The following is a 16,442-nucleotide window of genomic DNA, read 5'->3' on the forward strand; positions in this document are numbered from 1 at the left end:
CTTTGTTGACAAAGTATGCACCGTCTATCAGTCCTTCCCACAAGGGTCTCTGTCTCCTCGTGGATCTCCGCCACTGCACTCTCTGATAGGTATCCCCAGTATTTCTCAGGAAGAGTTTACCCTGCTGAGTAGAAAAGTTAAATCGGGCTCTCCGGCCGATCCTTTAAAATCTGTCCAGTTTAGGGACTCTCTCTTTTCCTGGCCCCTTTGTGCCAGATAGTTAACACTTCCTTTTCTACAGTAGTGGTCCCTGTGCCGTGGAAACAGGCAAGGGTATCCTCTATACTTAAAAAACCTTCGCTTGACCCGGCAAAACTGGAAAATTTTCGACCAATATCTCTCTTCCCTTGGGTGGCTAAGATTGCAGAGGCGCATGTCAACAACATACTAACAAGATTCCTGAGCACCAATAACATCTTGGATCCATCTCAAAATGGTTTCCGCCCTGGTGACAGCACAGAGACTGCTCTCCTGGCTGTGACAGAACATCTAAGGACCATTCTCGATTCCGGTCATACGGCGGCACTAATCTTGTTGGATCTGAGTGCCGCTTTTGATACGGTTTCGCATGGGATTCTGTTGCAGCGTTTGGAGGACGCTGATGTGGTGGGCCTGGCACTGGAATGGTTCAGATCGTTTCTGACCGAAAGATCCTTCCGAGTGTCGGCCCCCCCGTTTCTCTCTCAGGTCCCACCCATCGACCAGGGGGTGCCTCAGGGCTCTGCATTGAACCCCATACTGTTTAACTTGTATTTTCAGCCTCTTGCTACGGTGGCCGGGCACATGGGCCTCACCATGGTCTCGTATGCTGACGATACGCAGCTGGTGGTGGCCCTCTCAGGTGGTTCCACACTAGCTGTTTCTAGGTTTAAGAGTGGCCTGGCTGCCGTTGCAGAGTGGATGACTATAAATTGCCTCCAGCTGAGCGCTAATAAAACAGAGGTCCTGTTGGTGGGGAAAAACACAAGCCTGTGGAGTGAGCAATGTTGGCCGAACGCTCTTGGGAATACCCCCAACCCCAAATCGGTGGTTAAGAACTTGGGGGTTTGGATTGATTCCACCCTTAGTTTTTAAGACCACACTTAAAAAGTTGCCGGCACTTGCTTTGGCCTCCTTCGGGGTCTTAAGACCCTTTTGAAGTTCTTTGATCCACCTAGGCGTCAGCTGATTGTTCAATCTGCTATTCTATCTAGATTAGATTACGCTAGTTCTCTCCTGTTGGGGGCTAATCAGGCTGAGGTTATGCGGTTGCAGCGTGTTCAGAATGCTGCTGCTAGAGCCTTGTTGTTGGGACTTCCGCGTTTCTGTCCCTCTGCTAGTGCCATCCGGAGGCTTCATTGGCTACCAATGGCTAAGCGAATTCAATTTAAGACGCTTTGTCTATCTTTTTAGATCTTGAAGTGTGCCTCGCCCAGTCTGTTAACTAATTTGTTCACCCCATATGTTCCTACTCGCCAGCTGCGCTCCTCGGGGCAGCATCTGGTTAGAGTTCCCCGTGTGAAGCGCCTTCGGGCCGGGGGTCGTTCCTTTTGCTGCTTGGCAGCCAAGTTATGGAATTCTCTGCCTCTCCAGATCCGCAGAATGGAATGTCTGTTGGACTTCAGGAAAGCTATCAAAACTTTTCTTTTTCCCTCTTCCTAGTCTCTCTTCATCCTTTTATCTGCTCTTTTCGCTCCTGGTTCATAGTTAGTGCGTTTTTCTGATGCTGGCAGCGCCGGGACGCCTCTTTGCTGAGGCAGCTGTGCGCTATATAAATTCAAATAACATAACATTTCACTTGTACAAAACCATGGAAATTCGGCTGTTATAGTTAGTTGAGCTAACAATAACTCGCGCCCCCGCAGCGCACTGCTAACTAGAACGTCCCTTAAACCTGTGGTTTTTTCAGTGAATTTAGTTTCCATAGGAAATCTCAAAATTCTATTTTGAATAACTTTGGCGCCGGTTGACGAATCCTCGCGAAATTTTCAAAACAAATGGGGCGCTCCGTTCAGCTCCTACCCTGAAAGTCTCGGGGTGATTCGTCAAGCGGAGCCCGAGAAAAAGGGGGGGTCCCAAAACGCGTTTTCCCCATGCATTTTTCCATAGGACCTTTAGTCGCAGCTACAGCCCGAACGGCTGAACAGAATTACGTGAAATTTGGCAGAGAGGTAGCCATAAGGTCAAGGAAGTGCCTTTTGCAGGTCTGGTGTAAATCTGTTCAGTATTTCCTGAGAAAATAGCATTTAAAAGCATATCAATATCTATACGCGCGCACCGTGCGCGCACCCTGCCGTGCTCGAGCGCAATTCTGATTGGTTGTTAGATGTCGGTAAACATTCGAATTGATCGAAACCAGGAAGTGTCGGCCGCCATTTTGTCTCTCGCAGTCTGAGGGGGTGAAAAAAAAAGGTGGAGAACGTGAAAAGGGGGCAGAGTGGACAGTTCCTGACCCCCTAGCCTTGGTCAGGGGGTCACAGAAGGACCCCGAAGGGAGAAAAATACAATATATATTTTTTTTTTAAATTGCGAGGTGCGTACTGCGAATCGTGGGTGCTTGGTGCGCGCACGGTGAAAAACCTGGAAAAAAAAAATAGTTAATAAATACATAACTTAGCACTTAAAAAACCGTACAAATTCACTGAAAAAACCATAGGTTTCACACGTTATAGTTACGAATTAGCATTTAAAAAACCTTGCAAATTCACTTAAAAAACCATAGGTTTCACACATGTTATAGTTGGATGGACATTTCACTCGTAAAAAACCAATGAAATTCCCCAGTTATAGTTAGTGCAGGCAACTATAACTCACACGATCGCAATCCTCTGCTGATGACGTCAGATATTACATCACTGATGACATATGTGTCTTTATGAAAAATAAATATTTGTAATATATGTATTCTAATTGGTGGATTCATGTCAGTCAACATTCGAATCGGTCAAAATCAGCAAGTCTTGACCGCCATTTTGTGTGTGACAGTGAAAAAGAAAGGTGGATAACATGAAAGGGGGGCAGGGTACAGAGTTCCTGACCCCCTAGCTTTTGTCAGGGGGTCCCTGAAGGACCATGAAGGGTGAAAAAAACATTATTTTTTTTTAAATCGTGGGGTGCGCGCACGGTGTGCGCACGGTACGCGCACCGTTGCGAGGTGCGCGTACGGCGGAATCATAAAAAAAATAGAATTAAAAATCAAATTTAAGTGTTTAGATGTTAGGTGGCTCTAAAAAGAGCCGTTGTGTTAATTGAGGGACAGAGGAAAAAAAAGACATGGCAAAAATTATAGGGTGCCGCACGTGTGCTGCTGTATCTTGCTCTCTATTAGCGGAATGCTGGTGTCCGCATAAGAGAGAAGAGCATTGCACGCATTGCACCGTATATGCACCGTATATGCACCCTCTTAAACAGAGGGTGTATATCCAGAGGAACCGAAGAAGGTGAAGCTGCCGCCGCAGATGAAGTGCTCGGCTGAGCTGCCGATGATGTGCTCAGCTGAGCTACTGCGGATGTGCTCGGCTGAGCTCCTGGAGGGTTTTCTCTAGCAGCTCGAGCATAAGCCACAGGATGTACATCTCTAACGTGCCTGATCATAGTGAAGATACGAAAAGAGTATTTCTTTTTAGGATCTCCTCTTGATAAGACACGATCACAAAGAGTGCAGGTGACTTTTGGAGCATTCACCTTCTTCTGCCCCTGTGGAAATGTAAAAAATTGCATATAAAAGAGTCTTTCTGTTTCCTCTGTCTCTGTCTCACAAGGGTCTACTGCTCACTCCCAGAAGATGACTGCTGCTCTGCCATTCTCAAGTACTGGAGTACTGGAAAAGCTGCTCAGCTCCTTCTCCCAGAGAATCAGAAGTAATAATGAGGGGAGTGGGTGTGGTGTTGGAAGTTTCTGGAACTGAAACTACTATAAACCAATGAAAAGTGTTGTTTCTAAATCACATGACTTGCCGATGCGCGCACTGTGCGCGCACGGAGCACGCACGCATGCGCGTACAGAGCTCGCGCGCAGGCGCGTACGGGGCACACGCGCGTAAGGAGCACGCACGTACGGAGCACGCACGACGTACGCATGCTCACGTGGAGCACGTACGCATGCGTGCACGGAGTACGTACGCATGCGTGCACCGTGCGCGCACAGACAAAAACCCTCAAAAAAAATACAGATTTTTTTTTAAAGTGTTTATAAGTTTATAGAAGATATTAACTATGCTGTTCAACTCTATCCAAATTAAAAAAAAAACAAAAAAACTGAGGCATTCCATATTACAGGATAAAGTTAATCTATAACTATATATATAGGTAGCTTATTGTAAAATAAATATTTACAAAATATAAAAATACATTCATAAATTAGCATTTAAAAAACCTTGCATATTCACTAAAAAAACCATAGGTTTCACACACGTTATAGTTAGGAATTAGCATTTAAAAAACCTTGCAAATTCACTGAAAAAACCATAGGTTTCACACGTTATAGTTAGCTGTACATTTCACTCGTAAAAAACCAATGAAATTCCCCCGTTATAGTTAATTCAGCTAACTATAACTCACGCGCCCGCAATCCACTGCTGATGACGTCACATATTACATCACTCATGACATGGTCAGTGACATCACTCATGACATCACTGATGACATCTCAAATGACATCACTGATATCACTGATGACGTCATCCATGTGATAAATTACCACATCTTCTCACACCCTAATATAACCTTTGATACACCGACTCAAAAGTTGAGAGTTCCCTTCTCAAAACCATACATACTGCAATACCAATAACTACATAGCCACTTATTAACTCTTAGGTCTACATACACCTCCACTCATTCACCTGTACAGTCACTCATACTTACAGTCACAGCATACAAAACTATCATATGCATTTATACACCTATATAGACACTCACACACTACCAATCATCCATATAGGTACTCTCACACCTACTCAGTCATGCAAATAATCGCACTCCCATTTACTCGCCTTTGTGGTTATACACACTCAAGTTCACTTACTCATAAAAATAGTATCACATTCTTACGCTCTTATAGAATCATTGATGCAAGCACACACTCATCCATACAGTCACTCTCACAATGACACACTATCACATCTACCCACTTATATACTCTTACACGCATATATACTGCCTTTCACATATGTAGTAAGTTACAAATGTACCACTGACATATACATTCTATCCCTAACACACCCATACATACACTCACTCAACCATACAGTCCATCACAGATGCACTCTTAAAACCATGCACCCATAGAATCACCCACTCACACATCTATGCATAGAGTCACACACACCCTACTCACACAAACACTCAGGAACCCATACAGGTACTGAGACAAGCAATCAATAACTCATATAGACACTCATATAGCTATTCACAAAACCATGCAGCCACTTATACACCAACATACAGACATATACAGACATTTACACACTTTAGTCACTAGTCTGCAGAAAGATACATTTAATGACTCACTTATAGAGTCAGTTACGCACCACAGAAAATCATCCATTTACACACTTGTACACCCACTCATTCTTCACCAGGCCTTTCCCTATATATATTAAACATATTAAAATTGTTCAGAAACACATACTCAATGGATGACGTCATCAGTGATGTCATCAGTGATGTCATGAGTGATGTCACTGACCATGTCATGAGTGATGTAATATGTGTCGGTCGCCAGTAGGGAGTTATAGTTAGGACCTATTATCCATAGGAAATACGCCACATTCTATTTGGAATAATTTGGCGCCGGTTGACTAATCTTCGCAAAATTTTCAAAACTGGTGGGGCGCTCCGGTCCTATCCTGAAAGTCTCGGGGTGATTCGTCAAGCGGGGGCTGAGAAAAAAGGGGGGTCCTAAAACGTGTTTTCCCGATGCAATTTTCCATAGGAACAGTTAATCGCAGTTGCAGCCCGAACTGCTGAACGGAATTACACGAAATTTGGCAAAGAGGCCTCCCTTGGTTCACACTCGTACCTTTTGGTTAAATGGTGTCAATCTGTTCAGTAGATGCTGAGAAAATCAAAAGTAAAATCATAGATATATCTGGGCGGAGCCTAACCACACATCTCATCGTGAGATCTGATTGGCTGTCAGCACTTCATCCAAGAAGTGTTGGCAGCCATCTTGGGACAAATATACATGATAGCACCTCATTAAAAAGCATTGCAGTTAATAGAAGGTTTTAAGACTTTAGTTACATTATAAATCATTTGTTGATGGTACCATACTCATTTTAGGAATTGTGGTGTGTTCTGAGGTGATTTTACCATGTGAAAAAGCCTTCTGCTGGAATATCATGAATCATGTTTGAGAGAAAACTATTTTCTCATGCTTTTCCCACAGAGGTTTGGAAGGTGATCTATAAGCTACACTGAGAGCATATTTTCTGTAAATTCACATTGTTTCTCAGTCATGTGAGAATGAAGTCTGACATTCTCAGTAAAACATGTACATCCAACAAGGGCAGAGACTGTCAGTTGATTCCTTTGTGTTCTACTGCAGCTTCCCAGAGTGTTCTAAAGAACAACTAGAGCGCTAACAGTTCTACTTATGACAAACGTATGGCACACCTGAAGCCATCTTGATTGGAATAAAGTGGTAACTCTTAAAACATTTAATTTAAAAAGGAACAACATGAGGGGGTTCATTTTGCTATAGAAATTATGATTAGTGCTGCAGAAAGAAAAAGTAGGGCACATTTTTAGTGACTTCTCAAATCCTCTTCTATTTCATTAAAAAATTCTGACGTGCAGACTGAAACATACACTTTCAATACAGGAGACTGTAGTAAATGAGGAAATTAGGAAACTTCATAACAAGTAAGTCTCCCAAGATGCCCACCAGAGACAAAAGAGCCCAAATGTAGCAAAAATATCACCCAGCTGTAGCCCAAGTATAGTCCAAAGACAGAATGTCCCAGAGTGTTCTAAAGAACAACTAGAGCGCTAACAGTCTTACTTATGACAAAAGTATGGCACACCTGAAGCCATCTTGATTGGAATAAAGTGGTAACACTTAAAACATTTAATTTGCAAAAGAACAAAATGAAGGAGTTCATTTTGCCATAGAAATTATGATTAGTGCTGCTTTGTGTTTACGAAAGAAAAAGTAGGGCACATTTTAAGTGACTTCTCAAATCCTCTTCTATTTCATTCAAAAATTCTGACATGCAGCCTGAAACATGCACTTTCAATACCAGCAGCAGTTTGTCCTGGTGAGCAGTAGCTTTACTACAGTGATCTAATGAGCAACTAGAGTGCTAACATTCAGAATTTATGGCTAATGTGTGGCATATCTGAATGCCTTATTGATGGAACCAAAGTAAACAAGCATTGAAAATGCAATTGGTCTCGCCCTCATTTAAGTTAAAGCAATTCTGTTTGTAATTAGGTGGCTTTTTAGCTTTGCTTTTATTAGTGTTTTTCAAACTTGCGTGTACATAACATGCATATGTATGCATATATGTATATGTATGCATGCATTTATATTTGTATTTATATAGATATGCAGATTATATATATGTTTATGTATGTATATATATATATATATATATATATATATATATATATATATATATACAAATGCATATATATATGTGCATATGTGTGCGTGTAGAGAGAGGTAGAGAGTAGAGGATGAGTAGTAGAGAGTGAGTAGTAGAGTGAGTATTAGAGAGTGGGTAGTAGAGAGTGAGTAGTAGAGAGTGAGTAGCAGAGAGAGAGTGAGTAGTAGAGAGTAGTGGAGAGTGAGTAGTGTAGAGTAGTGGAGAGTGAGTATTAGAGAGCAGTAGATAGCGAGTAGTAGAGAGTGAGTGTCAGAGAGTTGTCAGAGAGTTGTCAGAGAGTGTCAATCAGTCAGAGTGTGAGTCAGTCAGAGTGTGAGTCAGTCAGAGTGTGAGTCAGTCAGAGTGTGAGTCAGTCAGAGTGTGAGTCAGTCAGAGTGTGAGTCAGTCAGAGTGTGAGTCAGTCAGAGTGTGAGTCAGTCAGAGTGTGAGTCAGTCAGAGTGTGAGTCAGTCAGAGTGTGAGTCAGTCAGAGTGTGAGTCAGTCAGAGTGTGAGTGTCAGTCAGTCAGAGTGTGAGTCAGTCAGAGTGTGAGTCAGTCAGAGTGTGAGTCAGTCAGAGTGTGAGTCAGTCAGAGTGTGAGTCAGTCAGTCAGAGTGTGTCAGTCAGTCAGAGTGTGTCAGTCAGTCAGAGTGTGTCAGTCAGTCAGAGTGTGTCAGTCAGTCAGAGTGTGTCAGTCAGTCAGAGTGTGTCAGTCAGTCAGAGTGTCAGTCAGTCAGTCAGAGTGTCAATCAGTCGGTGTCAGTCAGTGTCAATCAGTCGGTGTCAGTCAGTGTCAATCAGTCGGTGTCAGTCAGTGTCAATCAGTCGGTGTCAGTCGGTGTCAGTCAGTCGGTGTCAGTCGGTGTCAGTCAGTCGGTGTCAGTCGGTGTCAGTCAGTCGGTGTCAGTCAGTGTCAGTCAGTCGGTGTCAGTCAGTGTCAGTCAGTGTCAATCAGTCGGTGTCAGCTAGTGTCAATCAGTCGGTGTCAGCTAGTGTCAATCAGTCGGTGTCAGCTAGAGCAGCTCTGCTGACCTGGTTCTCTGGCTCTAAAGCAGCTCTGATGACCTGGTTCTCTGGCTCTAAAGCAGCTCTGCTGACCTGGTTTCTCTGGCTCTACAGCAGCTCTGCTGACCTAGTTCTTAGGCTACAGAGCAACTCTGCTGACCTGGTTCTCTGGCTCTAAAGCAGCTCTGCTGACCTGGTTCTCTGGCTCTAGAGCAGTTCTGCCGACCTGGTTCTCTGCCTCTAGAGCAGCTCTGCCGACCTGGTTCTATGGCTCTAAAGCACGTCTGCCGACCTGGTTCTCTGGCTCTAAAGCAGTTCTGCTGACCTGGTTCTCTCCCTCTAAAACAGCTCTGCTGACCTGGTTTCTCTGGCTCTAGAGCAGCTCTGCTGACCTGGTTCTCGGCCTCTAGAGCAGCTCTGCTGACCTGGGTCTCTGGCTCTAGATCAGCTCTGCTGACCTGGTTCACTGGTTCTAGAGCAGCTCTGCTGACCTGCTTCTTAGGCTCTAGAGCAGCTCTGCTGAACTAGTTCTCTGGCTCTACAACGACTATGCTGACCTGGTTTCTCTGGCTCTACAGCAGCTCTGCTGACCTGGTTCTCTGCCCTCACGATGCAGGCACCCGACTTCGCGAAAATATATTTAAAAATAATATAAGTTTATTATAAGTACAAATATATTATTTTTATGAATATCTTAGATAATCTCTTGCCCTAATATGTATATTAAAGACACATACATATCATTTTGGAACATACATTTTTTTTGCGGGAGTCGCGCACCCAGCGCGCCCCAGCATGTATATGACGTCACGCGGGACCCCCCACCGCGCAAGCATCTCTTACAGTAATGCGCATGTGTCGCGAATGCGTGGGAGCAGGAGTCGCAGACTGGTCGCATACCAATCGCGCACATCTCGTAATATTAAATGTATATGATGTAACTGAAAAACACGCAGCCGTCTCACACCGTACACGGATCCTTCACAACTTTATTAAAATGGCGGCTAGAATCCGCGCACACACTGTGATGTACGCTTTGAGTGCGCGACTCCGAAAAAAAATTGGAAAATAAATTTTTTTTAAAGAAAATATAAATATATTAAAATAAAAAATGAAAACAAAAAAAAATCAATATTTCAGTTTGAATGTTTTTTTAAATTGTTGTTGTTGCAATTTTCAGAAAATTTTTATTTAATGAATAAAATATTTATAAATAAACAGTTAAACTGTAGAAAATCAGTACAAAAAAATAGGTATAACTACTATCGCACTTAAAAATTAGCATTTAAAAAACCTTTGAGATTCACTGAAAAAAACCATAGGTTTCAGAGATGTTATAGTTAGAAATTAGCATTTAAGAAAGCTTTGAAATTCACAGAAAAAACCATAGGTTTCAGAGAGGTTATAGTTAGAAATTAGCATTTAAAAAACCTTAGAAATTCACTGAAAAAAACGTAGGTTTCAAGGGTGTTATAGTTAGCTGGCCATTTCACTCGTACAAAACCATAGAAATTCCTCCGTTATAGTTAGTTCTGCTAACTATAACTCGCGCGCCCGCAATGCACTGCTGCTGATGTCACATATTGCATCATTCATGACATGGTCAGTGACATCACTGATGACATCTCAAATGACATCATTGATGACATCACTGATGACATCATCCACGTGACAATCTGATACACCTCATCTTACACTAGTATAACCGTTCATCACTCACTGTAAAATACCATATTTGAAACCATTGACACACCAATACCAGTTACTACATACCCACTCGCTGATTCCTAAGTCTACACACACAACTCCCCATTCAACAACAGAATCATTTATACATGCAGTCACTAATTAATAGAACACTATCAAATGCACTTATACACATATATAGACATTGACACATCAGCAGCCATCTTAGTCGGTTATGCAGTCATCCTACTCACTCATGAAAAAAATGTATCGCACTTAAATTTACTCACTTACACAATTATCCAACAACACCTCATTTATTCAAACACATAGTAACTCATAGTTAATATGTCAAAAAATCACCATTACAATTATACACTCATTCATATAGTTACTCTCACAATCACTGACTCTTACACATACTTATTTATATACACCAACTCTCACATACAATGCCTTTTTATTTTTTTACTTTGTTGAAGATGTACTACTAAAACATATATTCGCTCACCAACACACAAATAAATACACTGTCAACCAAACAACTGTTTCCACATGCACTCTTAAACCTATACACCTAGTCAATCAACCATTCACACATCTATGCATAGAGTTACACACACCCCATCCAACCACACACAAACTCAGTGTCCCATACAAATACTCACCCAACTAATCAATAACTAATATACACACTCATGTAGTTAGTGACCAACTGATGCAGCATGTTATACAACAACAGAGACAGTGATGCACACATTCACATAGTTTAGTTACTAATCCATGTATTAAGTGAGACCCTTTTAATTACTCACTTAAGCAGACAGTCAGACAGCTACAAAATCATCCATCCAGACAGTAATATATCCACTCAATCTTCAATACAGATTGGTATATATATAATACATATTTAAATTTCAAACTAAATCACATTCACTGAATGATGTCATCAGTGATGTTATTTGAGATGGCATCAGTGATGTCACTGACCATGTCATGAATGATGCAATATGTGACATCATCAGCAGTGCATTGCGGGTGTGCGAGTTATAGTTAGCAGAACTAACTGTAACGGAGGAATTTATATGGTTTTGTACGAGTGAAATGGCCAGTTAACTATAACACCCCTGAAACCTATGTTTTTTTCTGTGAATTTCTAAGGTTTTTTAAATGCTAATTTCTAACTATAACGTCTCTGAAACCTATGTTTTTTCAGTGACTATATATATATATATATATATATATATATAATATATATATGTGTGTGTGTGTTCTCCCTCTTGATAACACAGCTCACTCCATAGAACAGTTAGAGCAGAGCAGGACAGCATTTATTACAGCAAGAGACAGTGCCCATCTGACAAACTGTCATTTTCGCTCTGCTTGAATATATTTGATTTCTGTCTATTTTAAAATTGAGACTTCAGTTTGTTTGATACAAAATTGTCTTTTAATCTTTTAATTCTTTGTATGCTATTTATTTTAGCCCCTAAGTTTACTGCTGCTTGTTTTTATAGAGTTAAACGCAGCGTGTAGCAGGTTCCGTTTCTTGATGCTGACTACAATCATAATACACAGTAGCATTTGTCAAGTAATGGAGGAATTGTGATGCCTTGCTTTCTTGTCTCGCCAGAGTAATGCGGCTGCCCGTGAAGTAATGCAGAAGGGGAATCCGCCGAAAAACTGCAGGGAAGCATTTACTGGGGAAGGTGATCAGGTGTTTGCAAACCGATATTATTCTTCTGACAACAACAGAATAAGGTTTCTAGGTGGAGATGTAGAGGTGGAAATAAGGTTAGTGAAGTTTCTATTCATGCTATTATACTTTTATTTTAGATAGATAAATTTTACTTGCCGGGTCGTTTTCTTATTGAGAAATGTCCAAGTATTTCATTGCAACTGTTATGTAGTTTAAACGCTATTGTTCTGTTGCAAGTACTGACTTGGATGTGGAGCTTTTTATTGGTGACTGCCTTGCACGGTTTTCTATCCCACTGAACTAAGAAATCAACTAAAGTGCGAATGTTTTTACTGTTAAACATTGCATTATAGATGCCGAGTTAACCATTTATCATGAAGTACTGAGTTAAGTCCCACCTTAGAGCACTTACAAACCCTTTTTAATTAATTTGAGCATTCCCTGACACAGTAGTACAATGAACCTTGATTGGCAAAGCCAAAGAGTCTCACTTTTGGACGGCCAGCCCAGAGCTATTGGCTTTTTGCCCATGCTGTTCAGCACTGTAAAAAAAAAAAGCGCAATGAAACATAAGAATGCAAGAGTCCTCATGTATGTACGTGTGTGCCTCATGACACAAGCTTGCATGCATCACCACGCGCGCACAAGTACCGCATGAAGCAGCCATTTTTATAGTTTTTTTTATTTACTGTTCTTATGTAAATATATTATTTAAAACAATGAAAAAGGTGCCTTTTGAAAAAGAGGTGGCCTGGCAGCAAATTAAAGTTGTGCGCCCTTCCAAAAATGTTTAGAAAAAAAAAACATTCTAATAAAAAAAAATAAAAGTGAAGATTGTTAATGGAATGGGTGGGGAAATAATGGAGAAGTTTGTGGCGCAGTCAATCTAGGTTCGAGGAACCTGGGAGTGGGATTGGTGGCTTAAAAACAGATTAGCTAGAGCCACAGGTGGGAAAGAGGGTATTTGAGGGTGGAAATAGCACATAGTGAAGAGTCGAATAATATACTCACTAATATACTCATATGAAGTGGTGATGTCACAGGAGGGAACAGTGTGATGACCTCTTATGAAGAACCTAAGCGCAGTGTTGCCACATGAGGAAACCCAGTGATGATGTCATATGAATAACCAAAATGCAGTGATGGCAGAGAAAGTAAATGACAGTGGTGACGTCACATGATCGATCAGACAAGCGTCTGGTCACATAAGCTAACTGCCAACAAAGAAGAAAAATAACACATAAATTCAATTAATCAACGATTTGTTGAGTGCTGCATATCACCTGTGAGGGTATCCAGGTGCTGTGGGGCTGAGGTGGATGCAGTCCAGAGGTGGAGAGGGAGGCCAGTCCAGGTTTAGTTGGGCAGGTTGGAGAAAGTGCGGCTGCCTCTTCTGCTTTTGTGGAAGCGGGCGTGTGGGTGAGAGAAAGGGAGGCGAAGCGTAGTTGTCTGTCAGGTTGGTGGAAGTTCAGTCTGTGGTTGAGGTAGTCTGGTCCTTTGTTGTGCAGGGCCTTGTATGCGTGGGTCAGCAGTTTGAACTGGCACCTTTTTTGGACGGGGAACCAGTGGAGTATTATTATTATTATTAGTGGAGCACTTTGAGTTGGGGGGGTGATGTGGGCTCTTCTTGGGTAGTCGAGCATGATCCTAGCTGCAGCTTTTTGGATGGTTTGCAGTCTGCTCAGTAGTTGTGAGGTGATCCCCACATAGAAGAAGTTTCCGTACTCCAGGAGGCTGGTGATGAGGGCTCTGGTGACTGTGCGTCTGGCTTTGATGGGAAGCCATTTGAACATTTTTCGGAGGATGAGGAAGCAGCCTGTGGAGGCAGGGTTTATCTGCTTCTTCATGGTGAGCTTGTCATAGAGTATGATGCTGTGGTTTCTGACATGGTTTATGGGAGTGGGTGAGTTGCCCAGTTCCACTGGCCACCAGGACTCATCCATTCGGGAGGCGTTGCTCCTGAAGATTTTTTTGTTTTGTTGGTGTAGAGTTTGAGGCATTTGTTTTGCATCCAGCTGGCTATGCTGTTTATGCACCTGTGGGAATTGGTTTTGGTGTTAGTTTGGGGATAGGGAGAGGATGAGCGGAGTGTCGTCAGCGTATGGTATGATGTTCAACCCATAGGATTTGACCAGCGTGGCCAGAGGAGTCATGCATGTATTGGACATGGTTGGACTCAGTGAGGACCCTTGGGGAATGCTGCAGATGATGTTCTTTGGGCCTGAGGTGTAAGGTGGGAGGTCGACGCTCTGGGTCCTTCCGGTGAGAAAGGAAGCAATCAATTTAAGGACAGTTCCTTGGATCCCTATCTGTTGGAGTCCGTGTAGGAGGGTATAGTGTGACAGTGTCTTAGGCTGCGGAGACGTCGAGGAGGATCAGGGCTGCAGTCTCTCCTTGCTCTAGGAGAGAAATCTCTATACTGGGGGGGCGGGGATGTTGGACATTTTTCCTCATTCTGTCAAATTGTTCTATTTGCATTTCTCGACCTAGGTGGGATGGGTATGCCCATGTGCTCTCCATGCGACTAGTGTCAACCTAGCCTGGCTGATGAGGGGCGATACCCCAAAGCCGGTCCCAGAATGCTTGTTTCTGGTCCAGGGAGGACCTGACCAGGTAGTTCGGGCTAAGACTGTTTCAGACATGCTAACATTTTAAGGCAGGGAAGTGGGAGATTGTAAAATAGAAATTGGGAGAATGTAATTTCCCCATTGACTTCTATTGCAGAAAATGCAATTTCAGGCGGGAGACAGCTAAAATAAAGCAATTCTTTGCTTGAAAAATCGGGATTTTCCCGCCTGAATCGGGTCTATTGGCATGTCTGCTGTTTCATGGGGAGTAGGGTCAAAACTGATTTGCATATGGCTAGATTCAAACTGGAATGACATGGTGAGCAATAAAACGATGGCTTTAGGCCCAGATCTCTGTACTGGTGGTGAATGTTTGACATTGTCAACCTTCTGTCCATCTATTGCTCTTTTTGCAACTTACTAAAAGTACCATTTTCAGAATAGTAACTTAAAATCTGTCTTTACCATTAAAGAGGTTTTTAAATTGCAATTCAAATGAGTGAAGAAATATTTCACGATCTGTTCCTAAACTGAAGTTCTCACTTATTAAGTGTAATAGATAACCCAGTGTTAGTTAATGGGCGAGATAGCCTTTCTACAGTGATCAAGGATGTTAGGAGTTTTTCCACTTTCAGGACATGTAAAACTAGAGTACTATTTTTTAAATACAGAAAGGGGATGGCAGCATTCTGCCTCACATCCCAGCACAGTTCGCCCCTTTGCATTATGGTGACTGCAGTTCACAATTGGCTCTTACTTTAATATTTGTAGTAGTATTTCACCAAAGTTGGCGCAGGTAGTGCTGTTCATCTTTAGACACATGCTACTGGATTTTATCCTTAATCAGTAGAGATCAAAAACAAATTTTATTAGGGGTTGCTAAGAATGCTGCCATAGTCGGCTCGAGTCTTCGCATCTCTCACAGGTGCATCTCCAAAAGCTTGTCAGCTCACTGGCTCAAGGAAGCCTTTTTAAACAGAAGGGAGATGGGTGCACACAGCCTCACATCCCAGCACAGTTCACCCTTTGCATTATGGTGAATGCAGTTCACAATTAGCACTTACTTGAATATTAGTAGTAGTAGTATTATTTCACCAAAGTTGGGGCAGGTAGTGTTGATCATCTTTAAAGACTTGTTTCAGGATTTTATTCTTCTACAGTAGAGAACATAAACAAATTTTATCTGGGTTAATTACACTATTGACTCACAATATCCAATATTTGTCCAAATGAATCAATTGATTGAATCCACCAGTCTGGGTCAAACTCTCTACAGCAGCTCCGGAGTACTGTCGCCACGCCACAGTATCCACACCTCCTCCTTGTGAGGGTTCGCGCCTGCTGCCTGATTCCTGCCTGCCTCTGCGCAGCTTCAGCCTTCAGCTCCAGCCTTCGCCTGGTATCCCCATTTTTGCTTATTTTCACTGCCCCGCTCTTTCACTCTTTGTCCTCTTGAATTTATTTCTACCGGTTTTTCCCACTGCTGCTGCCCCTGCGGTCCCTCCCCCTCGGACAGACTTGCTTCTTCTTCCCAGCCTCTCGTCCCACCCCCTCCCCTATTTAATGGCGGCACCTGCGCAGTCGTGCAGAGGACGCTCGCAGCAGGCTCGCCGCTGGCACGCCGAAGGCCCGCCAAATGCAAGCCCGTCTGCGACCCGAACACGGCCAGCGCCAGGAGCCCTGGATCTACAACCTCCCACCGCTACAATTCCGCCGCCCTCCTCGCACTCAACACCGGAAGGAAAAACTACTGCCAGAGATCGGCGCCTAACACCACCCACGGCCAGTTCTCCTGCCTACGCTGCAGACAATCCTTCACCATCAACAACACCCCCGCCGAACCCATGCCGGAAGCCCGTACCATCAAAGCCCTGACGTACATTCTCCTCAACATGCGCTCCTTACATAGACACATC

General features: G+C 42.9%; 1 protein-coding gene across 3 annotated transcripts in view; it reads left to right on the plus strand.

Moving 5' to 3' along the window:
- Positions 1-16,442, plus strand: part of SMC6 (structural maintenance of chromosomes 6) — a 918,345-nt gene that overhangs the window by 401,367 nt on the left and 500,536 nt on the right. For all 3 annotated transcript variants that reach the window (XM_085610645.1, XM_085610644.1, XM_085610643.1), the window contains exon 17: positions 11,894-12,054. In XM_085610645.1, coding sequence (XP_085466771.1) covers positions 11,894-12,054 — 161 coding nt within the window. The remainder of the gene's footprint in view (positions 1-11,893; positions 12,055-16,442) is intronic.

Source organism: Triturus cristatus, chromosome 6 (assembly GCF_964204655.1).
Source record: "Triturus cristatus chromosome 6, aTriCri1.1, whole genome shotgun sequence".
Taxonomy (NCBI): Eukaryota; Metazoa; Chordata; class Amphibia; order Caudata; family Salamandridae; genus Triturus; species Triturus cristatus.